Source organism: Nuphar pumila, chromosome 2 (assembly GCF_984573655.1).
Source record: "Nuphar pumila chromosome 2, dmNupPumi1.hap1.1, whole genome shotgun sequence".
Taxonomy (NCBI): Eukaryota; Viridiplantae; Streptophyta; class Magnoliopsida; order Nymphaeales; family Nymphaeaceae; genus Nuphar; species Nuphar pumila.
The window spans coordinates 96,008,874-96,036,235 of record NC_143250.1 but is presented as its reverse complement, the minus strand read 5'-3'; the positions used below and the strand labels follow the sequence as shown (position 1 = coordinate 96,036,235).

Here is a 27,362-nt window from a genome sequence, read left to right as displayed (position 1 = left end):
AAAAAAAAGAAACAAAGAGAGAGAGAGAGGGTAAAAGGAGGGGACCGACCGGCCGACGCCTGTTACGCTACTTGCCACCAAATCACGTGTTGCAACTTCCAAACCTATGTTACATGTTTCATCTATTTATCATTTCATGGCATTTATATTTAGAGACCTGTAACTGTTGGCCATAGAGAATCTAATAGTTAATATAGGTATCCACCCATTTTTCTTTTGCTGGTTTTAAGCGGGTCTTATTGTTCAGTTTAAAAATGTATTTTTTTGTTTGGGTGAAAACCTTGTTAGTTTTAAAAATGTTCGGGGCACAACTTACAAAGGCATACCAAACTGCTGCTATTCTTTTTGAGGTTTTGAAGGCTGTGAATCAGACACAATCTGTTGAAATGGATCATGAGGTAAAGCACAAAAACATGCTTTGTTAATTTCTTCTTGTTTCTTTCTTCATTAACTTAATGTGTTTGTAATGTCTCAAATAAAAGGGAACACTTGATTTTGCTGCTAATGTTCATATCTGGCAAATCCCGAAGCCTGACAATCAACCCAAGTTTTATAATACATAACTATACACATAAAAACACATACACAGTGAAACACACACACAAGCACACCTTTGGGTCTTAATATTGTTCATGATCATTTGTGCTTTTCTGTTTTTGTTGAATGTTTATGAGGGCTTAGTTGGATGATGGAGCCATAAATGAAGTTATGAAGAAACTATTTAAAAACTACAAGAAGTGGCCTTTAGAATTTATTATTTTACTCAAATGCTAGCTTCTATTTTGCATAAATGTTGCATACTTGACAATTTAGGTCTGCTATTTCGTGTAGGCATTGACGAAGTGGCTTTACAACTTATTGTAGATCTCTTTGTTTAGTTTTACAACTCTGTTAACCCTTTGCTCAAAAAGTGCTAATGTTGCTAATAAGTTTCAGAAAATGACCTAATCAAATCCTTACTGGCATTGGTATTGCAACTTTTGTTCATCTTATGAGCCATGCAGGTGGTTTATTTTCCAAGGATAAGTGGTTAGAAGTGGTTTTATCACTGAAAGAAGTAACTACTGCTACTCTTCCTGATTTCTCAAGGGTTCTAAATAGAATGAATAGTGTGCATGTGATTAGTAGCTCTGAAGTCTCTTCCAACAAACAGGGTGAGTTTTCTGGATCAGCCATGCCTGATGAAGAAATGGAGAAATCAAGCGAACATAGCTTGTATCTTGCCATTAGCGATGTCAAGTGTCGGACCACTGTTCAACTTCTACTTATTCAGGTATGCTCTTCACACCCCCATAATGTTTCACTTGTTATTTCTATTTGAATATTTGAGCATCATATTCATCAGATTTATATTGGTATTAATTTGATGTCTGTGTTACCTGTCTTGTAGAGAGGTTTTGTTTCTCTCTCTCTCTCTCTCTTCTTTCATTGTTGATTTTTCAAGTGTTATGAAAGATTTCATTTGCCAAGCTCTTAACAAATACATTGTATATAATGACGAACCATCTTTACTGATTTTGATATCTATGAACCTTGTCTACATTTGATTACCCCAAGAAAACACTACGAGAAAAACATCATTAAGAAAATAAAAGAAAAAAAGTGACAAAAATCTTTTCAGTATGCATTTTCTCTTTTAATGTTGTAGCTCGTATCTCTTCTCAGATTTGAGTCAAATAGAGGTCTCATACGTGTTGCAACTTAGGATCCGAGCCAAGCTGAAATCTCTCATGAGGACCCACTCATTTTAACATAGGTCCAACTGATGAGTTGTTGTTATCATCGCAAAATTTTTAACTTTTGCAAATCAAACTGACCTTTGAAAAAGATTTTGAAAATAACTCGCCTCCGTTTTTAAAATGCGGGAAAATTCCGAAGAATGGGACTCGCCTGTCGGTATGAGGTTCAACCGTTCCTGCCACCTTTAACATGGGTAATTGAACCAAGGATCAATCTTATGCTCTACTCTATTCAACTTGTCTAAATCATATTCTAATTTCTAAATGCACATAGAATCAGGCATGTGCTATGAATTTTCAGAAAATGCACATTTGAAAACATGATGTTTGCTTTGAATGATTGAAATATTTAGAAAATGTAAATCTTGGAAAATCGTGAATTGGGATTTGAAATGTACTTCTGAGAGAAATAAAAATCAATTTTGAGGAATCCTTGACATTTGGTGAAAATCGATTCTGAGAAACTTGGTTTCTCTGAATTCAAACTTTGAAATTGAAATTCTAACTTAGAAAATTTGAATTTGGAACTTGGGAAATATTTGAAATATCATTGGCAAATCCATATTCTTTTGAATAAGACTTAGAAAAATTCTAACTTCAAACTTTGAATTTGACTGCATAACTTTGGAAAATTGAGTTTATGAACTTGAAAAACACTTGAAATATTCTTTGAAATTCAATGCTTTTGGGAAAATCGATTTTGCTATAAGACTTAGGAGATTTTGAGAAAATGAACTTCTTTGAATTGAGATTGGAATTGGCAAATGCATGAAATGAATGAATATGGATTTGAGGAATTGAGAAATACTTTTTGTATTTTTTTGAGAAATGCAGTGCATTTTTGAAGTTAGCCTAAGAGTGTAGGCTGAATGTGGCTAATGTGAAGATCATAAATCTAAGTATCATTCGTATTCTGACTATGGCCATAAATATAAATTCCACCAAGTTTATAAACTTCATAGAAGCTAGTGCATGTGCCATTCGTGTAGACCATAATGAGTTTGAATATGCATGAATCATCATCCATCACACATTAACATTATTTAAAAAAATAAACTATATGCAATGCTGCCTAAGCTAAGCAGGAAATGTAAATTCTTATTCCAAAGTTTAATTTAGTTTACATCACTATTGAAATTTAAATACATGAAAAATAAAGTCTTCAATGTACCTGCAAAACTAGAAAACTTGGTTAGTGAATATATGTTGGCTTTTCTAGGTTTATCCAGCAATATCTAGAAATTACTGGATTTTGCTAGATATAAGCCTTTTCCATGATTCCCTTAAATCAAAATGATGAAATATGAAATAAAATTGAATAAATATGAAAGAGAAGATATGAAATTTCGAAATTGGGGTCAAAATGACCAAAATACCCCTAATAACAAGACTATGGCCTTGAAATTAGAGTTTTTAGAAAGATATTTTGATAAAATGCAAGTTTTGAAGTTGGAATGCAAATAAATTAGGCTAAAATATGATATGACATACTTAAACACATGAAAATTAAGGTTAGGGATTTCGAAATTTAGGTCAAATAACTAAATTGCCCCTGATAGCAAGACTATGGCCTTGAAATCAGGGTTTTTAGAAATAGATTTTTGGTAAAAACTTAGGTTTTTTGCACTAAATGAAATCAAATGAGCACAAAATTAAACCTAAAGCATCCTAATATGATTATGAACATGATTAAATCCTAAAAATATATGCTCATGCACGAAAATCCAATAATATCACAAAAACTGTGATTTTAACAGTGTTTTTTGATCTTTCAGGAACCTGGTTTTGCAATTTTATTAATTTAGAGATCAAATAGATTCCAAAATCCACAAAAATTGGTACCTGCACTTTTTATAACCCTAATGTCGAATTGGAATTATAAAAATAATTTTTTGACATTGAATTAATCCAAAAATTGCATTAAACCCTAAAAATATGCTATTTTTGACCTAATTCACCAAGCAGTTTCAATCCAAGACCTGAACCAGGGGTCAAATCTCGATGAACATTTATGAAATTTTACAGAGACTAACTAAGAAAAAAAACAGAGATTTCCCAATTTACAGATTGGAAAAATCATCTCCGGTTAGGGAGAAACCCTTCCGGCAATCTGAGCTAAAATATATCACTTTTAACAGGGATTAAAACGGCTACTTCAGATTGAAAATACAAACATAAATAGCAATCCTAAACAAAAATATCTGAAATTTTAGTGGCGAACAATAGACAGAAAAATAATAATGCTCACTTTTTACAGATCATGAATCGGATCTGTGGTTTGGGATTTATGACTAACACAAGTCTGATTAGGGTTTTGGTAAACCCTAATGAGTTTTAAATTTAAAAACAGATTCCCTGAAAGGGGAAAAATACTAAACAGAAACCAAAAAATCCGAAAATTTCACAACAGACAGATCTATCAATGTGAATCCATAGCACTTTACAGATCTAAAATCGGATATAAGATGAGAGAAATATCATCACAGCAAGTTACCTTCTTGATTTTAACCATGATTTTAAAGCTTTAAAAACCCTATTTAATGTCTGATTTTTTTGACAGGGTTCCCGAGATCCAAAACCTCTGATTTTTCTACAGTAACTCAATACCTCATGCATGCACCACATATAAAAAAATCAGAAATAAACAATGAGAACTTCAATCCGAAATAACATTATCTTTACTGTTCTAAACCTAAAACACACAGAAATTTAAGAAACTTGGAAAACCATGCATTAACTAATGTAAATCAATAAAATAAACCATAAAACAGTAAATAAAAATTATTTCTATGCTATAAAACGTAAAACAAACATGAATAAACCATGAAAATAAAATAAAAACAGGGAATCAATGGCTGGAATTTGATATCACCTTTAAAACATAGATTTAACCCATTAAAAGGATAAATCATATATTTTATTGGTTAATAATGTAAAGAATCATATTAAAATCAATTCTAATGGATTAAAATCCCTGTAAATCAATAAAAACAGGGTTAGATCACCTTCTTGGATTGTTCTTGCTGATTCTTGATGGTTCTTGAGGTAAAACCATGGTTGAATCCATGAAATAGGAGGTATTAATGGCTAAAATTGATTTAAAACTATTAAAAACATGAAATAAAAGCTAAAAATCAAACAAAATAATTACCTTGAGGTGGCTGCAATGGAGGAAGGGCTGGAGAGGAGAGAGAAGCTCCAAGAATCCTAAGGAGAGCAAGTTGGGAAAATCGACCCCCTATGGCCTTCTATTTATAAAAATATTTTAGGTTAAAAATCAAATGTTTTAAAAAAATTGGACTCTTCTAAGGGGGGGGGGGGGGGGGGGGGCGATTTTTGGGTGGAAAGACCTAACTACCCCTAGCCTAAATTATCTAAACTAGTGCCTAATTAACCCCTAGACTTTCCTAAAAAATCCCCAAATGTAATGCCACTTGGCATTTTCTACATTTGGCTTTTTAAAACACCTTTAAAAACCTTTAAAAACACTAGTTTTAAAAACTAACTTTCAAAAACGAGTTTTTCAAAATGGTTTTGACTCTTATAAACCTCTAACATTAACCAAGACATCAACTAACCCTAGTCTAGCCCTGACTGACTCGAATATGGCGCCACCCCGAGTGGGCCCTACTTGAGTTTTTCAAAAAGCGATTTTAAGACTTGAAATTGAAGGAGTTTTCAAAAGGATTTTCAAAGACAAACTTCAAAGTTATAATTTTTGAAATGGAATAGGGTCCTAACTAGGTTAGAACTCCTCTGGATATGGTGCCAACTGAGTGGGCCCACATCGAGTTTTGAAGAATTTTGAAATAAACACTGAAAATGGCTTTGAAAAAGGGTTAAAATCGACATTTGAAATTCAAGATCTTTGAAAATAGGGTCTCAAGCGAACTGGAACTCCGAGTTAGAGTCCTAAACTCTTAGGACTCTGAGATTTTAAATTTTAGAATTCAAATGTAAAATTTTTTGAAAGATTTTATCAAGAAATGATGAAATAAGTCAGAAAACACAGTCAGGGTTAGACTCCTAACTCGACCGAACTCTAAAATAGAGTTTTGAACTAACTGGACTCTGTAAAATGACCTAAATTTTGAAAACAAAGGGAAATAAATGAAAAATGGAAGTAAACAGACTTCAAAACAAATTTTTGACTGGATTTGGACTCTGGGACAGAGTCCTGATCGGACTGAAACTTTCAAAAGTTTGAGAAATTTGATGAATAAAGGAATTCAGAAGCGACACCATCTCAATGGGCCTTATCTGTGAATTGAAATCGGTTAAAATTTGAATTTGAAATGAATCCAGATTGTTTTCTGAGAAAATATTTCGAAATATAAAGTCCTGGGGTTGGAAAATGACAGAGTATTGAATAAAACCTAGGTTTTGAAATTGATTTTGAAATAAAAGCTTTAAAATTCAAATCTGGATTGAATGCTTTGAAAACTGGAGTGCTGGATCTCAAGAATGAGATGCAATGTCATGCAATGCTATGCGATGCAATGAAATGGTATGCCGAATTCATGCAGTGATATGCAATGACATATGAAATGGACAAACACTGGATGAGGGTGAAAATTTTGGGTGTTTACAGATGCCCCTCTTTGCTACTAAGCCGGTTGTGAGCCGAGCTTAGTGGCAAAGAAAACATACCAAATTTGAACCATAAAAATGCCCCAGTTAGATAAATCTGACTGGGTATGAAAGAATTAATTCAAATGATGATGGTAGATATGAAATGGAGAATAAGGAGAAAATTTTATTTCAAAAGAAGTGAGATTCAGGTTTTGCCTTTAACCTGGATGGGACGGGAAATACCTCGTATGGAACGAAGCTCAGGCTTAACCTTTAACTTGATTGGGAAATGAAATACCTCATCAAAGTGAGGCTCAGATTTGTACCCTTGACCTGATTGGGCAGAAAATGGACGGAATCCTCGAAAAAAGAGACCGTGATGGAACCTTCGGATCTCCGCACAATGAATCCGATAGGGGTTTTGCAAAAGGAAGGAAATTGGGGTCCCTAAAGTTTGAAAAGAGATTGATTTTGGGTGTCTCATTGCTGAGACTAATTAACTTTTGAAATTGCCTTTTGCTGGAATTGGTGGCTTAACCTCAAGCCGAAATTGGACTGTCTATGGTGGGACAGTGGGGACACAGGGAAGTGTGCGAATCTGAGAACCCAGGCGCTCAGATTATACCGAAGAAGGGAAGGAATCTTGAACACTCCCGTTATCAAATCCTTAAAAATGGATGGTGTCAGGATGCGCCAAAGATGAACCTCAAGCTCTCGCTTCATGCCAGGATAGATAGAAAATATTGTCAAAATGTTGAAAATTATTGTTGATTCAAAATAATTGAAAGTGATGCACATTGTTTTGAAAGTATTCCCTCTTTTCTACCTGAAGTATTACCTCCAACTGGGCTTAACTCTGTAGAATCAAGATTCGAATTCAAATTGCTTGCAATTGACTTTCTTTCAAGGAAGCTATCAATTTCCTTGATATGGACGGGAAAGAAAATATTCTTGATATTGCGAGAGCTATTGGTGAAAGAATATTGATAAAAGAATTTCACAAAATTAAAGAAAATTCTTGATAAATTTGGCAGTCTGATATCCTGGGATTCTTTTCTCATGATGATCTTTCTGCACTCTCTTTTTTAGCAGATTGGAGCTCTCTTGGATTTTTCGGGAATTACATCATCCTTCATTTTGGAGATGTCCTGACTTGTCTCTCTCTTTTTTTTTTTGAAGGGTTCGTCACAAACTCCTTCATCTCAGAGATGTTTCGATTCTTCTTTTCTCTCAGGGATTATCTTGATAGTTATTGGCTCTTTGGTAGGAAATCTCTTGATGATAGCAGAAATTAAATATCTTTTAGGGTTTGTCGGTAGGCTCATCACACTCGCCTTCATCTCGACGGTGATTTGAACTTTCTCTAGAAAGATCCGTCACAAACTTTGTCATCTTAGAGATGATCCAAATCTTCTTTGGCCCCGGGGGTCGACTCGCTTAATTCGCCTTCATCTTGACTTCAATTGAGAGATCCCTTTTACAGATATTTAATTGCAGCTTAGGTGATTGAGGAGATATGAAAATTGAGTGGATTTTTCTGTATCACCCAGGATATTTCGACTGCTTTATTTTTCCAGAAAGGTCTTTAAAGATGTGCCATTGACTGCGATCAATATCAATCACTTATGGCTTTGCAACAACATTGAGTTTTCTTTACTGGCCATATCGCGGATTTATTCTTCATCCTTTTGGTTGGCCAATAGAAAGATTTTGAACTTTGAATCCTTTTTCGCGAAAGCTTTGTCCTTTCGGAAGTAATACCGAGGGTATTCTAAGGTAATAATTTTGTGCAATAAAGATTTTTGAAATCAACAAATATTTAATGACAAATTGGCAAAATTTTCTTGAAATCCTTTTGTGAAAGCGAGCATTTGAAGCACAACGCAACACATCCATGACAAAAATTCTCTTCTCCTTTCCCCAAAGAAGAAGATTCAGAAATTAGAATTGGGAATTACTCCTCTCTTCCCTGAAGAGGAGGTGTTTGCAAAACGAACTTTCGAAGAGAAATTAAGCTTTCGTCAAAACTTCCTAACATTAGGCTTCTCTTATGGAAAGGGGGCCGGAATTGGTGAGGTTGGTAAATTGGTCATGAAGGAACGAGTTCATCACACTCTCCCTGAAAAGAGGGTCCTTCATGATGAGATGGCCTAGTCTGAAATTATGGGGCCACAAGGAAAGCAAGTCTCCGTCGAGTCTCTCCCTATAAAAAGGGTTCTTTGTGTGAAATTTGGAATTTTGTTTTGCAAACGGTTCACAAAGACACGAGTCCCTTCAAACTCTCACTTAAAAAGGGGCTAAGTGAACGAATTGGACAGCATGCGAAAAGAGTGAGCTCCCTCGAACTCTCCCTATAAAAAGGGTCTCTCGCAAGAGAATTTTTTTTTTTTGAATTGGGTATTGGGTGACCAAAAGGTCGAAATTTGGAATTTTGAATTTTGAATTTTTGAAATTGGAATTTTGCTATTTGAAATTAGAAATTGGAAGTTTGGAATTTGATATTCGGAAATTGGAAATTAGAAATTGGGAATTTTGAAATTTGGAAATTGATATTTGGAAATTGGAAATTAGAAATTTTGGAATTTTGGAATTTGATATTTAGAAATTGGAAATTAGAAATTTGGAATTTTGGAATTTGGAAATTGATATTTGGAAATTGGAAATTAGAAATTTGGAATTTTGGAATTTGGAAATTGATATTTGAAAATTGGAAATTAGAAATTTGGAAATTTGGAATTTAGAAATTGATATTTAGAAATTGGAAATTAGAAATTAGAAATTTTGGAATTTGGAAATTGATATTTAGAAATTGGAAATTAGAAATTAGAAATTAGAAATTTGGAATTTTAGAATTTGGAAATTGGATGAGTGATCAGCACGAAGACTGAACTCAAGAGGTCGACTGACATGACCATTCAGTGGAATACTAACATGAGTGCTCGATTTTGAAAGGACACCGGTATGCATACCGGTTTAAAAATGTACCAGTTTGGATACTGGATTTTGGTTTAGTTTTGGTGATTGTCTTTCAATCTTGAATCATTAGGAATTGTGATGGGATTGATAGTTGAAATCTCAATATTGACCATATCGTTATTAATGCGATTGAATGCAAATGAATGCAAATTGATGCATATGAATGCACAAGTGCGTGAAATGAGAGGTTTGTTTATCCTGCCTGCATACAGGACATTTGTAGATAAAAACAAAATTTTAAAATGCCCCAGTGTAACTGGGAAAAAGAATTTTGATCATTATTGAAGAAAATTTGGAAGAATTACAAAGAATAGGAAATTGTTCAAGTATAGAATTTTTTCAAATGTTGAGCATTGATGGGATCTGTTAATTCTATTCCATCATCATTGATGAGCCGATATGAATTGCGAGGTAGTGCCTCTTTGACAACATAAGGACCTTCCCAATTTGGCGACCATTTGCCACCCGGGCGGTGCCTGAGATAAGCTGTTGATCAGAGCACTAGATCATTGACCCGAAATTTTCTCTCAATGACAGATTTTGCATATTGTAGGGCTATCTTCTGGCGATAGGATTGAGCATGCTCTACTGCTCTGAGCCTTCTTTCATCGAGCAAATCAAGTTGTACCAGTCGTTGTTGCTGATACTGATCAAGAGGTAATTCTAGAAGTGATGCAAATTTCAGAGCAGGTTTCTGAACATGTAGAGGTAGTACTACTTCAGTTCCGTAGACAAGTTCTGACGGAGTAGCATTCGTTGGAGTTCGAATGGTGGTTCTGTATGCCCATAATGCATCATGAATCTTTTCATGTCAGTCACGGCCAGTTTCTAAAGTTCGCTCCAGGATTCGGATCAGAATCTTGTTGGTGGCCTCTGCCTGACCATTCCCTTGAGGATAATAAGGAGCGGAAAAATGATGATGAATTTTGAGCAGAATGTCCTTATTCTCTCATTTTTGAAATGACTGCCATTATCCGACACAATATCATGCGGTATACCGAAACGGCAAAGGATATTCTTATGATGAAAGAAACTACGTGTCGACCTTCTACTGTGCGTAGAGTGACTGCTTCTACCCACTTAGTAAAATATTCTTTTGCGGCAAGAAAATATTTATGACCATTGGAGGCTGAAGGAGTGATGGGGCCTACAATATCGAAAGCCCACATGGAAAATGGCCATGGCGAGACGACAGATTGCAAGTATGTCGCTGGCGCATGCATCTGACATTGAACGCACTTCTTTACAAAACGATAGCAATCTTGTTGCATAGTTTTCCAATAATATCCTGCTCGGATGATTTGTTTGACGAGAGTCTGATAGCCAACATGACCACCGCAAATGCCTTCATGTGCTTCTTGCACAACTTCTTTGGCTTCTTCTTCGTCTAAACATCTGGAATACTCAGAACTGAATCCACGACAATAAAAGACGTCAGCAAGAATAAAATATCGAGCAGACATGCGTTGAATTGCTCGCTGCTCTCTCTTTGATAATTCTGGAGGAAATTCGCCAGTTTATATGAAATTCTTGATATCATGATACCAAGGCTTCTTCTTCTGCTCAGCCTGGTTTATCTGCTCTACTGGGACGAAAGCGGGTTGATCAAGTCTGCCAATTTCAAATGAGGGACAAGGTTCTCCACCCTTGAAAGACATGATGGATCCCAGATTGGCTAAGCTGTCTGCAACTTGATTGAAATCTCTCTTGATATGGAAAAGTTGGAATTCTTCGAATTTGTTGGCAAGAGCTGATACAATCTTCTGGTAAGGAAGTAATTTCTGATCTTTCACTTGCCATTCGGCCAGAACTTGATTGACAACAAGCAAAGAATCGCCATAAGCATGCACTCTTTTGACATTAAAGTCCTGTAGAATTTTCAGACCTTGTATCAAAGCTTCATACTCGGCTATATTGTGAGTGCACCGAAAATCCAGTTTGAGAGAAAAGGGAATCATCTCTTTCTCTGGTGTGATTAGCAGAATTCTGATTCCTATGCCTGCCATATTCTTGGAACCGTCGAAGAATAAATTCCAAATTGAGGATTGTTGAATATTGCAGATCCGCTCATCGAGGAAATCATCCTCAACTTTAACATCCTCTGCTAGAGGAAAATCTGCTAATTGGTCTGCAATTGCTTGGCCTTTGATAGATTGCTGAGAGACATATTCCAAGTCATATTGCATTAATAGAACTTGCCATTTGGCGATTCGTCCGCTGAGAAATGGTTGTTCAAGAACGTACTTGAGAGGATTTAATTTAGATAGAATCTTGACTTCAGACGCCAATAGATAATGTCGCAATTTCTGACACATCCATACCAGAGCTAGGCATGTTTTCTCTATCTGAGAGTATTTCTTCTCAAAATCAATAAAGGTCTTGCTCACATAGTAAATGGCATGTTCTATCAAGCTGCCTTCTTCGTATTGCGCCAAGAATCCGCCGCAAGCAACTTGATTAACTGAAATATATAGCAATAGGGGTTTCTCTAATTTTGGCGGCTTTAAAACAGGAGGATTGAGAAGATATTTCTTGATGCGTTCGAACGACTGCTGACACTCTGGTCCCCATTCGAACCTCACTCCTTTTCTGAGCAAATGATTGAAAGGCTCACATCTCATGGCCAAATTAGAAATGAATCGCCGAATTGATTGCATGCGTCCTTGAAGGCTACGCAATTCTTTGAGATTAGTCGGGGGCGGCATGCCAATGATAGCTTTGGCCTTAGCGGGATCCATTTCTATCCCCTTCTTGCTGACCAAGAAGCCTAGCAACTTGCCTGATTCGACTCCAAAAACACATTTTTGTGGATTGAGTCTTAGCTTGTAAAGAATGAGTCGCTTGAAAACTTGATTAAGAGCTTCGATGTGATCTTCCTCTTCTTTGGATTTCACCAGAATATCATCGACATATGCATCCATAGTCTTGTGCATCTGATCATGGAATATAACGGCCATAGCGCGCTGATAAGTGGCTCCAGCATTCTTGAGCCCAAAAGGCATGACTGTATAACAGAAAGTGCCCCATGGCGTGGTAAAGGATGTTTTGGATTGGTCACGAGTGGCCAACTTGATTTGATTATATCTGGAGTATCCGACCATGAAGGAAAACATAGCATGCCCGGCTGTGCTATCGACTAGGAGATCAATGTTTGGGAGCGAATAGTCATCTTTCGGAGTGGCTTTATTGAGATCACGGAAGTCGATACAGATTCGCACTTTCCCATTCTTCTTAGGAACTGCTACGATATTCGCCAACCAATCCGGGTAATCAATTGCTCGAATGAATCCTGCTTTAAGCAGATCCTCAAGTCCTTCCTTGACCTGTTGCTCGATTCGAGGATCCATTTTTCTCAACTTCTGCTTGACTGGTTTCGCCTCAGGCTTCAAAACGAGGCGATGTTCCACCAATTTCGGATCTAAACCTGGCATATCCTCATAGGTCCATGCGAATATTTCTTTATGCTGCTTGAGGAAATTAGTGAGCCTTTCTTTCTCTCCTGAGCTCAAACCACTGCAATCTTGAGAATTCTAGGATCGTCTTCTGATCCGATATTGATATCCTCAGTCGGGTCTTGAACTAAGGATGATGGCTCATCTTGCTTCTGAACTGATGCAAATTCTGGCAGTTCTTGAAGAGTTGAATCGAACTCTGTGGATTCTTCTGACTGCCTTGCAGTCTGACTACATTCTGTTCTTATTCTGACCTGATGAATTATTGCTGATTTCGAACAAGCTTTTGGATTAAAGACGAGCTTCTTGATAGATCGGGAAGACATTCTGAAAATTGGAGGATAAATTGATTTAGGGAAATTTCTCATCATGAAATAAATTGTTTTTATTGAAAATAATTGGAAAGATAAAAGAGCAAAATGATTTCAATTTTGTGAAGATTAAATATTTTGGAGTAAAGAGACAAATGGCACCAAGATAGACAAAGAAAACTGGCAACTTTATTGAGAGATAGAATTAATCAAAATGACAATGATGAAAATGAAATGGGATATCATCCCGACAAAAGAATAGAAAAGGAAAGACAAATAAATTCTTCTAATGCGTTCCCTTAATGAAAACAGTCCCTTTCTGAGATCTTTGGCCATTAAAGCCCAATCCGGTCCTTTTAGGGCAGTGCTGAGGAATCACTGGTTCAAGATGACCATCTTCATTTTTGCCTAAGCCTTGGAAAGGCTGGTAGCCGTGCTTCACTAGTAAATCAAATCCCTTTTTAGCTTTCATAAATTGGGAGAATAGATGATGATCCTTAAGTGTGTTGTAATCAATTCGTCCCCCAATCTTGAAGAACTGTGGACCTCCCCATCGGGTCGTAGCCACCGTATGCTCGGGTTGCTCTGTCATCTGTATTATTCTCGAATTCTCTTCAAAGCTGACCTCTTCAATACCCCTAATGCTAGGGATGTCAGTAGTGAAAGAGGGCCTGGGAACCATGGGCTGTGCTAGCCTCTGCTCCGGATCCTCGCCCAAGACTGTCGTGATCATACCACCTTTTGACCACTTGATGCACTGATGCAGAGTAGACGGTACTGCGTTTGTGTTGTGGATCCATGGTCTCCCGAGAAGTAGATTATAAGTGGGCGGCACATTGACCACGTGAAAGAGAATTGAATGGACCGAGTAGTCAATAAAGATTTCCAGGAATATTTTTCCTTTCGCTGTTTGGCCATGATTGTCGAACCCATAAATGGTGATCGGATCCGGGATGTATTCTTCTTCTTTTATGCCCAAAGCTTTGAAGGTCATTTCCGGGCATATGTTGAGACTGCTGCCTCCATCGATCAGCACATGAGGAACTGTCATCCCTCTGGTTCGAACCACAACATACAAGGCATTGTTATGAAATACATGAGGTTTAGGGAGATCCTCATCGGAGAATGTAACTGGAGCATTAGTCATGGCCTGATTGACTATGTGGGCCATGTCTTCCGGAGTTATGCTTGGTTTCACCTTGATTTTCTGCAACAGATTATTTAATACTTGCTGATGTTTAGCAGAAGCTTGGGTTAAGTCCAAAATTGAGACATTGGATAATGCTGTAATAGGCTTTAGAGTGGATGTCCCGCTTTTCTTTGGGGTGGACTTAACGAGATGCTTAGGGAGCCATGGCATACTTCTGGCTACCTCGGGAGATATCCCAGCGGGCTTGTCAGATACTTTCAATTTGCCGAAAGTTGAAATAAGGTCCATCTTCTGGGCCTTGGATCGAGCCTGCTGCAATACCAGGACTTGATGCTGAGCTTGCATGTCATTTTCAGAGCACGGTCTGATATGCTCCTGTGGTCGAAACAACTGTTCGGTAATGACTACTGTAGAATGACGAGGAAATGGCTCTTTTAGAATATCTATATTTTGATCTTCCGCACCCTCTACCAGAAGATTTTTATCAATAAGGTCCTGAACAATGTTCTTCAGAACAAAGCAATTCTCAGTATTGTGCCCCACTGTTTGATGAAATTTGCAGAATTGGTCTTTGAATTTTCCCATAGGAGCGGAAGGATCGACCAGCCTGGGCAATTTGACCATCTCCTTGGTCAACAGGTACTCGAGCACAGTCTCAAGTGATTGATCTAATGGAGTGAACTTCCTCTCATAGCTCCATCCTTCGTGCTTCACTTTCTCTCGAGGTTTTGGTCCCTACTCTAGTTGAAGCGGCTTGCTGAATTGCGGGATCGACTTCCCTTTCTGATCATTCTTGTTTGAACCTCCTGCCCCATAACAGAAGTCTCTATTCTGTCCCTTGCGATGATTTCATTTATTATTACTGACAGAATTAGTGAAGTGAGTCTTCTTCTTTGACTCGTTCTGACCGCTGTTCTTGGTGAAAGTGAAACCTTCATAGAAGCCATTCTCCATACTCAATTCGAGCCATTAAGCTCGTTCTGTTAACTCTATAAAGGTTCTGGATGGTGCAGTAGAGATGAGGCCTTTTAGAGGCTGGGAGAAATTGCTTAGAATCAAGGACAAAACATGCCCTTCTGATATGGGGTCTCTCATCTTATTGCAAGCTGACCTCCAGCGGTGGATAAAATCTCGGGCCTTTTCATTTTCTCTCTGTTTCAGGCCACAGAGGTGGCTGAGGGTCGGGAGCGCCTCAGCATTGAACAGAAAGCGCTCAATGAACATATTCACCACCTTATCAAATTCTTTCAGCTCTATGGGGTTGATGTGCTCCGAATACCATTTAGCTGTCGTTCCCTCCAGACTGCGAGGGAATCAAAGGAAGAGTGCCCGATTGTCACGCTTGAATCGTGAACATTCAACAAAAAATATGGCGAGATGAGCCTTAGGGTCGCCAGAACCATCAAACTTGATAAATTTTCTGGGGAGATTATCCAGATTGTCGTCCCCATCTAAACCATCATAGAAGTCTTCGCTGGTGATGACTTTCTTGCCCTTATCGCGGGCCTGCAGATCTTTGACCATTCTCATCATATCTTTTAATTGTGACTGGGTAGGGTCGTCAACAGACTGATTTTTGGATTTGTAAGCCGACCCCTGACCCTGAGTCGACCTTTTGAATTCATATTTATTTTCACATTCCTTGTCAGCATCGTCAGCTGATTCTGACTCATCAGATACTTCCTCATGACGACTTTGCTTTTTGATACTTTTCACATTCTTGGCGGCATGACCCTTATCCTTCTGCTCAGTGCTGGATTCAGCTTGCTCTGCCAGCATCCTGGTCATCATTTTCTTGAACATGACGTACATTTAGGGATCGATGTCATCATCCGCCTGCCGACCCTGACTCTGGATTGATCGAGGTGAGTCCATCTCTTCTTCTGAAGCTACTAAGTACGCGACGCCTTCAACTGATGTGGTTTTCTTTCCGGACCTTGTATGAACCATGGGGTATCACAAATGTTCTCTTGGATATTGCTGATGCTCTCTACAGGGCAGAACTGATGGTTAGGCTTCTGAAGGAAATTTGGTTTGGAGGAAAATATTTGTTGAGAATTTTGGTAGACAATTGTAATAATATCCCATTACTAGGGATTGAGTCGTCGCTGGGATTACGACAATTGCGTTGCTATTCTTTGCAAGATAAACAACTGGAAATATGCCTTGTTACCTAGGCGAGGTCGTCAAACCAAAGTGAAATGTAAAATAAAGGAATTTTATTGAGGGAAAAAACATGATTTCATCAATAATACACTTGACAGAGGGGAGGAGGACAAAAAATTTTCCACCACTCTGGATAATCAGAGGACACTCGAGAACCAGAAAAAATAGTGAGAGTGACAAAAGAATCCCAGCCATGTCTGGCAGAATGATATGCTCCGGACCACTGATCTGATGTGAGATCGAATTCTGGCAAGACCCCCGATAGTGGACGAATCTCTACACGTTTTTGCCTCTGAGAGAACTGCCTGATGCACCGCTCTGGATGATAGTATGCGCAGAAGAACGGGCCAAGTAGTCTGAATCGCTTGCCGTATGCATAAGTGTATCTGGGAGGTGATTCCTGACGATCAAAGTAGTCCCATACGACTTCTTTCTTCTGAAGGTTGTCGATCAGGAACCGGTATCACGCAACTGGAAGAAGCTTTTCACTATTGTATCTGAATGAACTGGCTCGGGTTGGTACATGCCGAAGGAACCAAGACTGCAAGGCATAGGTGCACCCTTCGACTAGAATTGATTCTCCGAGTGCGAAACGAGTCAACCCTCGGTATAGAAAGGCGAGTGCGGTCATGGCTATCGAGAGGCGGCTGGTCTGTCGACTTCCCCATCTCCTTAGAAGCTGAACTATTCTGATATCCATGTAAGTCCGTCCATCTGGAAAGAAAGCTAATCCTACCATGCACAAAACCATCGCGTGCTGAATTCTCTCTCGAGTTGTCCTGGACAACGAGCTGACTTCCACAAATATCCCATGCTGTCTGTAGATTTCGAGCAGGTCCACATATTCATTTCCATCTTCTTCAATCAGAGGCCAAGACTTGCGTCCCGTCATGCGAGCTAAGGCATCTTTTGAGTCCAGACCCTTGACATTAATCAAAAACTGTTTCTCCAATGGATCTCCAGGCTGACCGGCTGGCTCGGGCAATCCCATAATCTCTGAAAATTCATCCATCCGTATTGTCATCTCGCCCCACGGAAACCAGAAGGTAGAAGTGCTCGGATTCCACCGCTCTGCTAGTGCATGGATCAAGTTGCCGTTGACTGTCTGCTTTCCCACTGCGGATGCCAGTTCCAATCCACACTCGTCCAGATGGTCCAGAAACATACGAGAGAAGTTCTTGAACCATGAATAGTACCACCGGGGAAAGAAGGATCCGGTGCTGAGGACTCGATGTTCGAGAAGACTTTGTCGCACCTCGTAGGAGATGTGACCCTCAGGGAAGACTGAATCAAGCTGACTGGATGCCATCGGACTGGAAGACATGGAAATTGGAATAAGACTTGGAAAATACAAGAATTTTGAGGAAAATGTAGGCAGGATAAAAATAAAGCAGGAAATTCGAGATCCAGAAGACAGGAAAGATGGGAAATCACCCAGAGTTTTGAAGGAAATTAAGGGAAATTTGAAAAATCGTCCAGGGTTTGATGAAATATGAAGAAATAAATGGAAAATGAAGTATTTGGAAAATCATTTAAGGTTTAAAACATGGACATAGATTGAGGAATTTTGAGAAAATCGTTTAGTATTTTAGAAAATTGGAGAAAATATGGAAAATAAAAAGGAAATAACACATTCAATCAAATTCTGCATAAACAAGTATGCACAAACAACATTCCCTAAAAGCTGACTCTAGATGCACAAATTTTGAAATGGCTGTAGGACCTTAATCCTAACTCTAAGGTTCAAATCAACTGTATCTAATCCAGTTATGCCTATATACTCAAGCCAAGGCTCGATGTACGTGGCATAAAATCAATTTCTCCGGTTCTAGGTTCAGGTTTTCCAACATCCTTGAGCACCTGCCGATATACGTTGGACTATGGCCCTTGGTACGTGGCAGGGGGGTTTTCACCCAAATAAGTGGCCCAGTTGTGAGGCTCTGTCCCGAACTATGGTTCTGGAAGAGAGCCCAGCAACGTGAAGACCGGGACAATATAGGTGGGGGTGGTTTTTTGAAAACATGAACACATGCAAGCAAATAGAAGGCTCTAAGTCCTAAAGAGATAGATTTTTAAAAAAATTGAAGAAGCAAACATTGTTTTCATACAATTCCTAAATTGAGGAGTGTTGTATTAGACCTAAGTCTATGTGAGCATGAATAATTCTCCTCAATATGGTCCTACCAAACCATACCTAGTCTATATGCATTCCATGTCAGCTGGGTTCCGATCTAGGCTCCTAGGTTCACATGATATCATAAAGCAAAGCTGAAATTCCATGGAAATCGATTTTGACAATTTGAACTAAGTAGAGCATTAGATTGATCAGGCAAAGACAGGTCCCATCACGGTCGCCAAACCTGTTATCATCGCAAAATTTTTAACTTTTGCAAATCAAACTGACCTTTGAAAAAGATTTTGAAAATAACTCGCCTCCGTTTTTAAAATGCGGGAAAATTCCGAAGAATGGGACTCGCCTGTCGGTACGAGGTTCAATCGTTCCTGCCACCTTTAACAGAGGTAATTGAACCAAGGATCAATCTTATGCTCTACTCTATTCAACTTGTCTAAATCATATTCTAATTTCTAAATGCACATAGAATCAGAGATGTGCTATGAACTTTCAGAAAATGCACATTTGAAAACATGGTGTTTGCTTTGAATGATTGAAATATTTAGAAAATGTAAATCTTGAAAAATTGTGAATTGGGATTTGAAATGTACTTCTGAGAGAAATAAAAATCGATTTTAAGGAATCCTTGACATTTGGTGAAAATCGATTCTGAGAAACTTGGTTTCTCTGAATTCAAACTTTGAAATTGAAATTCTAACTTAGAAAATTTGAATTTGGAACTTGGGAAATATTTGAAATATCATTGGCAAATCCATATTCTTTTGAATAAGACTTAGAAAAATTCTAATTTCAAACTTTGAAATTGACTGCATAACTTTGGAAAATTGAGTTTATGAACTTGAAAAACACTTGAAATATTCTTTGAAATTCAATGCTTTTGGGAAAATCGATTTTGCTATAAGACTTAGGAGATTTTGAGAAAATGAACTTCTTTGAATTGAGATTGGAATTGGCAAATGCATGAAATGAATGAATATGAATTTGAGGAATTGAGAAATACTTTTTGTATTTTTTTGAGAAATGCAGTGCATTTTTGAAGTTAGCCTAAGAGTGTAGGCTGAATGTGGCTAATGTGAAGATCATAAATCTAAGTATCATTCGTATTCTGACTATGGCCATAAATACAAATTCCACCAAGTTTATAAACTTCATAGAATCTAGTGCATGTGCCATTCGTGTAGACCATAGTGAGTTTGAATATGCATGAATCATCATCCATCACACATTAACATTATTTAAAAAAATAAACTATATGCAATGCTGCCTAAGCTAAGCAGGAAATGTAAATTCTTATTCCAAAGTTTAATTTAGTTTACATCACTGTTGAAATTTAAATACATGAAAAATAAAGTCTTCAATGTACCTGCAAAACTAGAAAACTTGGTTAGTGAATATATGTTGGCTTTTCTAGGTTTATCCAGCAATATCTAGAAATTACTGGATTTTGCTAGATATAAGCCTTTTCCATGATTCCCTTAAATCAAAATGATGAAATATGAAATAAAATTGAATAAATATGAAAGAGAAGATATGAAATTTCGAAATTGAGGTCAAAATGACCAAAATACCCCTAATAACAAGACTATGGCCTTGAAATTAGAGTTTTTAGAAAGATATTTTGATAAAATGCAAGTTTTGAAGTTGGAATGCAAATAAATTAGGCTAAAATATGATATGACATACTTAAACACATGAAAATTAAGGTTAGGGATTTCGAAATTTAGGTCAAATGACTAAATTGCCCCTGATAGCAAGACTATGGCCTTGAAATCAGGGTTTTTAGAAATAGATTTTTGGTAAAAACTTAGGTTTTATGCACTAAATGAAATTAAATGAGCACAAAATTAAATCTAAAGCAACCTAATATGATTATGAACATGATTAAATCCTAAAAATATATGCTCATGCACGAAAATCCAATAATATCACAAAAACTGTGATTTTAGCAGTGTTTTTGGATCTTTCAGGAACCTGGTTTTGCAATTTTATTAATTCAGAGATCAAATGGATTCCAAAATCCACAAAAATTGGTACCTTCACTTTTTATAACCCTAATGTTGAATTGGAATTATAAAAATAATTTTTTGACATTGAATTAATCCGAAAATTGCATTAAACCCTAAAAATATGCTATTTTTGACCTAATTCACCAACCAGTTTCAATCCAAGACCTGAACCAGGGGTCAAATCTCCATGAACATTTATGAAATTTTACAGATACTAACTAAGAAGAAAAACAGAGATTTACCAATTTACATATCGGAAAAATCATCTCCGGTTAGGGAGAAACCCTTCCGGCAATCTGAGCTAAAATATATCACTTTTAACAGGGATTAAAACGGCTACTTCAGATTGAAAATACAGACATAAATAGAAATTATAAACAAAAATCTCTGAAATTTTAGTGGTGAACAGTATACAGAAAAATAACAATACTCACTTTTTACAGATCATGAATCGGATCTGTGGTTTGGGATTTATGACTAACACAAGTCTGATTAGGGTTTTGGTAAACCCTAATGAGTTTTAAATTTAAAAACAGATTCCCTAAAAGGGAAAAAATACTAAACAGAAACCAAAAAATCCGAAAATTTCACAGCAGATAGATCTACTCAATGTAAATCCATAGCACTTTACAAATCTAAAATCTAATATAAGATAAGAGAAATATCATCACAGCAAGTTACCTTCTTGATTTTAACCATGATTTTAAAGCTTTAAAAACCCGATTTGATGTCTTATTTTTTTGACAGGGTTCCCGAGATCCAAAACCTCTGATTTTTCTACAGTAACTCAATACCTCATGCATGCACTACATATAAATAAATCAGAAATAAACAATGAGAACTTCAATCCGAAATAACATTATCTTTACTGTTCTAAACCTAAAACACACAGAAATTTAAGAAACTTGGAAAACCATGCATTAACTAATGTAAATCAATAAAATAAACCATAAAACAGTAAATAAAAATTATTTCTATGCTATAGAACGTAAAACAAACATGAATAAACCATGAAAATAAAATAAAAACAGGGAATCAATGGCTGGAATTTGATATCACCTTTAAAACATAGATTTAACCCATTAAAAGGATAAATCATATATTTTATTGGTTAATAATGTAAAGAATCATATTAAAATCAATTCTAATGGATTAAAATCCCTGTAAATCAATAAAAACAGGGTTAGATCACATTCTTGGATTGTTCTTGCTGATTCTTGATGGTTCTTGAGGTAAAACCATGGTTGAATCCATGAAATAGGAGGTATTAATGGCTAAAATTGATTTAAAACTATTAAAAACATGAAATAAAAGCTAAAAATCAAACAAAATAATTACCTTGAGGTGGCTGCAATGGAGGAAGGGCTGGAGAGGAGAGAGAAGCTCCAAGAATCCTAAGGAGAGCAAGTTGGGAAAATCGACCCCCTATGGCCTTCTATTTATAAAAACATTTTATGTTAAAAATCAAATGTTTTAAAAAAATTGGACTCTTCTAAGGGGGGGGGGGCGATTTTTGGGTGGAAAGACCTAACTACCCCTAGCCTAAATTATCTAAACTAGTGACTAATTAACCCCTAGACTTTCCTAAAAAATCCCCAAATGTAATGCCACTTGGCATTTTCTACATTTGGCTTTTTAAAACACCTTTAAAAACCTTTAAAAACACTAGTTTTAAAAACTAACTTTCAAAAACGAGTTTTTCAAAATGGTTTTGACTCTTATAAACCTCTAACATTAACCAAGACATCAACTAACCCTAGTCTAGCCCTGACTGACTCGAATATGGCGCCACCCCGAGTGGGCCCTACTTGAGTTTTTCAAAAAGCGATTTTAAGACTTGAAATTGAAGGAGTTTTCAAAAGGATTTTCAAAGACAAACTTCAAAGTTATAATTTTTGAAATGGAATAGGGTCCTAACTAGGTTAGAACTCCTCTGGATATGGTGCCAACTGAGTGGGCCCACATCGAGTTTTGAAGAATTTTGAAATAAACACTGAAAATGGCTTTGAAAAAGGGTTAAAATCGACATTTGAAATTCAAGATCTTTGAAAATAGGGTCTCAAGCGAACTGGAACTCCGAGTTAGAGTCCTGAACTCTTAGGACTCTGAGATTTTAAATTTTAGAATTCAAATGTAAAATTTTTTGAAAGATTTTATTAAGAAATGATGAAATAAGTCAGAAAACACAGTCAGGGTTAGACTCCTAACTCGACCGAACTCTAAAATAGAGTTTTGAACTAACTGGACTCTGTAAAATGACCTAAATTTTGAAAACAAAGGGAAATAAATGAAAAATGGAAGTAAACAGACTTCAAAACAGATTTTTGACTGGATTTGGACTCTGGGACAGAGTCCTGATCGGGCTGAAACTTTCAAAAGTTTGAGAAATTTGATGAATAAAGGAATTTAGAAGCGACACCATCTCAATGGGCCTCATCTGTGAATTGAAATCGATTAAAATTTGAATTTGAAATGAATCCAGATTGTTTTCTGAGAAAATATTTCGAAATATAAAGTCCTGGGGTTGGAAAATGACAGAGTATTGAATAAAACTCAGGTTTTGAAATTGATTTTGAAATAAAAGCTTTAAAATTCAAATCTGGATTGAATGTTTTGAAAGCTGGAGTGCTGGATCTCAAGAATGAGATGCAATGTCATGCAATGCTATGCGATGCAATGAAATGGTATGCCAAATTCATGCAGTGATATGCAATGACATATGAAATGGAGAAACACTGGATGATGGTGAAAATTTGGGGTGTTTACAGTTGTGGAGCCTGATTCAGAGTTTTTGCCCTTGCAGTAAGTGGGGTCCGGGGGCTCCCCCCTGAGGGGGTCCAAGAATTTTTTTTCGGGGCTTATGTTTGAGACCCGGTGTCTTATGGATCAAACCCATTTTTTTACTAGCAGCTTAGTTAAAACTGTGTAAAAAAAACCTTAATTTTTGGTTAAATGAGGACTTTGACTCTTATTTGACTAAAAAATTCAAGGTGTATACGCCTCGGCTTGAGGCGTGCGCCTTAAGGTGTTTGAGGCGCACATCTCGGGGCTCTTTTTTTTTTAAAAAAAAATTTATGATGAATTAGCGACGGATAATATCTATCGCTAATATTCAACGATAAATTTTAGATGGTTTGCGGCAATTTATATTTTATCGCTATTTTAGCGACATAATATAATCCATCGTAAACCCAAATCAGTGCTTATTTAGCGATAAACATGATCCATCACTAATCCATCACAATTTAACGATGGAAGTAGAGACATATTAGTTATGTCGCTAATTAGTGACCAAGATTATGCGATGGACGCTATACGTCGCCAATCCATCGCTAAACTGTTTAGCGACGGATAATGTCTATCGCTAATCAACATTTTTCTTATAGTGAAACCTGGTCCACACAGAACCTAAATATCGGGTCCAGATTTCATGACCGGGTCTATCCAGTTCAGGTATACACCTGATCCATCTAGAGCCCTATAAACGGGTTCAGGTCTCTGGATTGGGTCTTGATCGAGTCGATCGTGGACCCGATCAACCCAAAAACCCTTAATGAGTCCCCCGAGCAGGTACAAACCCAGTCCACCCAAAATCCTCAATGGGACTAGGTCTGATAGGGTCGGGCGCAAACCTGATCCACCCAGTCTTGCTAATGGGTCTGGGCCCAGATCGGGTCGGGGATAGATTTGATCCACCTGGAACCCCGTAATGGGTCAAGGTCTGGATCGAGTCAATTCGGGTTAGGTGTTGACCCCATCCACCCGATCTCACCAATGGGTCCGGGTTTGGATCAGGTCTAGCTAGCTGAGTCGTGTGAAAATTGGGTCCACTCGAAACCCTCAATGGGTTTGGGTCAAGGATCAAGTCCGATAGGGTCAGATGCAGACCTGGTCCACCCGATACCCCAACGGGTCCGACCAGGTTGAACTCAGACTCGATCCATCTGGAACCCCCAACGGGTCCCGAAACTAGGTTTCAGTCTCGATCCACCCAAAACCCACTTACTGGGTTTGGGTTCGGATTGGGTGCCTTCGGAGCAGGCTAAAACTCGGTCCACTCGAAAACCCCAAAACGGGCCCAAGTCTGACCGGGTTGGGCATGGATCTGATCCACCCAGAATCCATAACGAGTCTAGGTCACGGATCGGATCCTACCGAGTGAAACACAAACCCAGTCTGTACGGAACCCCAGGATGGGTTCGAACCCTGGATCGGATTGGACGCAAACCCAATCCACCCGGTCCATCCAATGGGTTCGGGTCTGGATTAAGTTTTGTCAGGTTGGGTACAAAACCGATCCACCCAGTCCTGCCAATGGGTTCGGGTCTAGATCAGGTCCTACCGGGGCGGGCTCAAACTTGATCCACCAGAAAACCCTGAAATGGGTCCAGATCCAATCGGGTTGGACATGGATTTGATCCACCCGAAACACCTAACGGGTCTGGATCCTACTGGGTTAGGAGAAAACTCGATCCACCCAGAACCCCGAACGGGTTCCACTACAACAAAGTAGTAGATTAGCGACGACCACATTCCGTCGCTAATCCGTCGCTAACATGGTTAGCGACGGATTAGCGACAATGATGCGACAGTATGCTTATGTCGCGAATATTTCGACGCTAACTGGCGACGGAATTATTCCGTCGCCAGGTCCGTCGCTAATTGCGACGGAATAACGAGCGCTATATTCCGTCGCCAATCCGTCGGTACTAAACGGCGACCACGGCTTGGCGACGGATTTAATTCCGTCGCTATGCCGTCGCTAGATTAATATGAATAGCGACAGATGGTTCCGTCGCTAATCCGTCGCAAACACGAAAAAAAATTAAAAAAAAATTATTTGAAAATTAATTACCGAGAACTGTACAATTTCTATTTCCTGTACAATTTATATTTCCTGTAAATAAAAAACAAACCACACAAAAAAATTCATATAACAAGTATCTACAACAATTAATCGTTCCACCTTAAAATTAAGAAGTTTAATTATTTACAATTCAACAATTACAATTAGGAAAAAAAATAGAACTTCTTCAACACAGTCCTCTAATCATCGCCAAGATTTTGTGCGTCTTCTTGTTCATTGTCTTTATCTGTCCCTTCAGCTCCACTACCCTGATTATCGCTAGCAGCCTACACAAGAAAATAACAGTCAGTATTGATAAACAAAATATAATGAAATAAATTACACACTATATGTGATTCTATCATGTGCTCATGTGTGATCCAAGGCAATAAAAAACTCTATATGTGATTCTATCATGCTCATATGTGTGCTAAGGCAGTCAAAAAATTGAATATGTGATTATAGCATGTTCATATGTGTTCTAAGGCATCTAAAAAAACTCTATATGTGATTCTACCATGCTCAGATGTGCTTTAAGGCAGACAAAAAACTATATATGTGATTCGATCATGCTCGTATGTGTGCTAAGGCAGTAAAAAAATTGAATATGTGAATATAGCATGCTCATATGTGCTCTAAGGCAGGCAAAGCCAAAAATTTTATATGTGATTCTATCATAAATGATATATAACATGTTCATATGTGTTCTAAGGCAGTAAAAAAACTCTATATGTTATTATAGCATGCTCATATGTGTGCTAAGGCAGTCAAAAAACTGAATATGTGATTATAATATGCTCATATGTGTTCTTAGGCAGTCAAAAAACTAAATATGTGATTATAGCATGCTCATATGTGTTCTAATGCAGTCAAAAAAACTTTATATGTGATTCTATCATGCTCATATGTGCTCTAAGGCAGACAAAAAGTTTTATATATATATATATATATATATGTGTGTGTGTGTGTGTGTGTGTGTGTGATTCTATCATGCTCATATGTGTGCTAAGGCAGTCAAAAAACTGAATATGTGATTATAATATGCTCATATGTGTTCTTAGGCAGTCAAAAAACTGAATATGTGATTATAGCATGCTCATATGTGTTCTAATGCAGTCAAAAAAACTTTATATGTGATTCTATCATTCTCATATGTGCTCTAAGGCAGACAAAAAGTTATATATATATATATATATATATATATATATATATATATATATGATTCTATCATGCTCATATGTGTGCTAAGGCAGTCAAAAAATTGAATATGTGATTATAGCATGTTCATATGTGTTCTAAGGCATCTAAAAAAACTCTATATGTGATTCTACCATGCTCAGATGTGCTTTAAGGCAGGCAAAAAACTATATATGTGATTCGATCATGCTCGTATGTGTGCTAAGGCAGTAAAAAAATTGAATATGTGAATATAGCATGCTCATATGTGCTCTAAGGCAGGCAAAGCCAAAAATTTTATATGTGATTCTATCATAAATGATATATAACATGTTCATATGTGTTCTAAGGCAGTAAAAAAACTCTATATGTTATTACAGCATGCTCATATGTGTGCTAAGGCAGTCAAAAAACTGAATATGTGATTATAATATGCTCATATGTGTTCTTAGGCAGTCAAAAAACTGAATATGTGATTATAGCATGCTCATATGTGTTCTAATGCAGTCAAAAAAACTTTATATGTGATTCTATTATGCTCATATGTGCTCTAAGGCGGACAAAAAGTTTTATATATATATATATATATATATATATATATATATATATATATATGTGTGTGTGTGTGTGTGTGTGTGTGTGTGTGTGTGATTCTATCATGCTCATATGTGTGCTAAGGCAATCAAAAAACTAAATATGTGATTATAATATGCTCATATGTGTTCTGAGGCAGTCAAAAAACTGAATATGTGATTATAGCGTGCTCATATGTGTTCTAATGCAGTCAAAAAAACTTTATATGTGATTCTATCATGCTCATATGTGCTCTAAGGC

The 27,362-nt window shown here is 37.2% G+C and overlaps 1 protein-coding gene across 1 annotated transcript in view; it reads left to right on the top strand.

Annotated features, from left to right (window-relative positions):
- Window positions 1-296: 296 nt before the first annotated feature.
- The window catches only part of LOC149846244 (GDSL esterase/lipase At4g16230-like), a 53,755-nt gene continuing 26,689 nt past the window's right edge, over window positions 297-27,362 (top strand). The window contains exons 1-2 of the mRNA XM_089990700.1: window positions 297-398; window positions 1,154-1,273. Of these exons, the coding sequence (XP_089846826.1) occupies window positions 297-398; window positions 1,154-1,273 (222 nt within the window). The remainder of the gene's footprint in view (window positions 399-1,153; window positions 1,274-27,362) is intronic.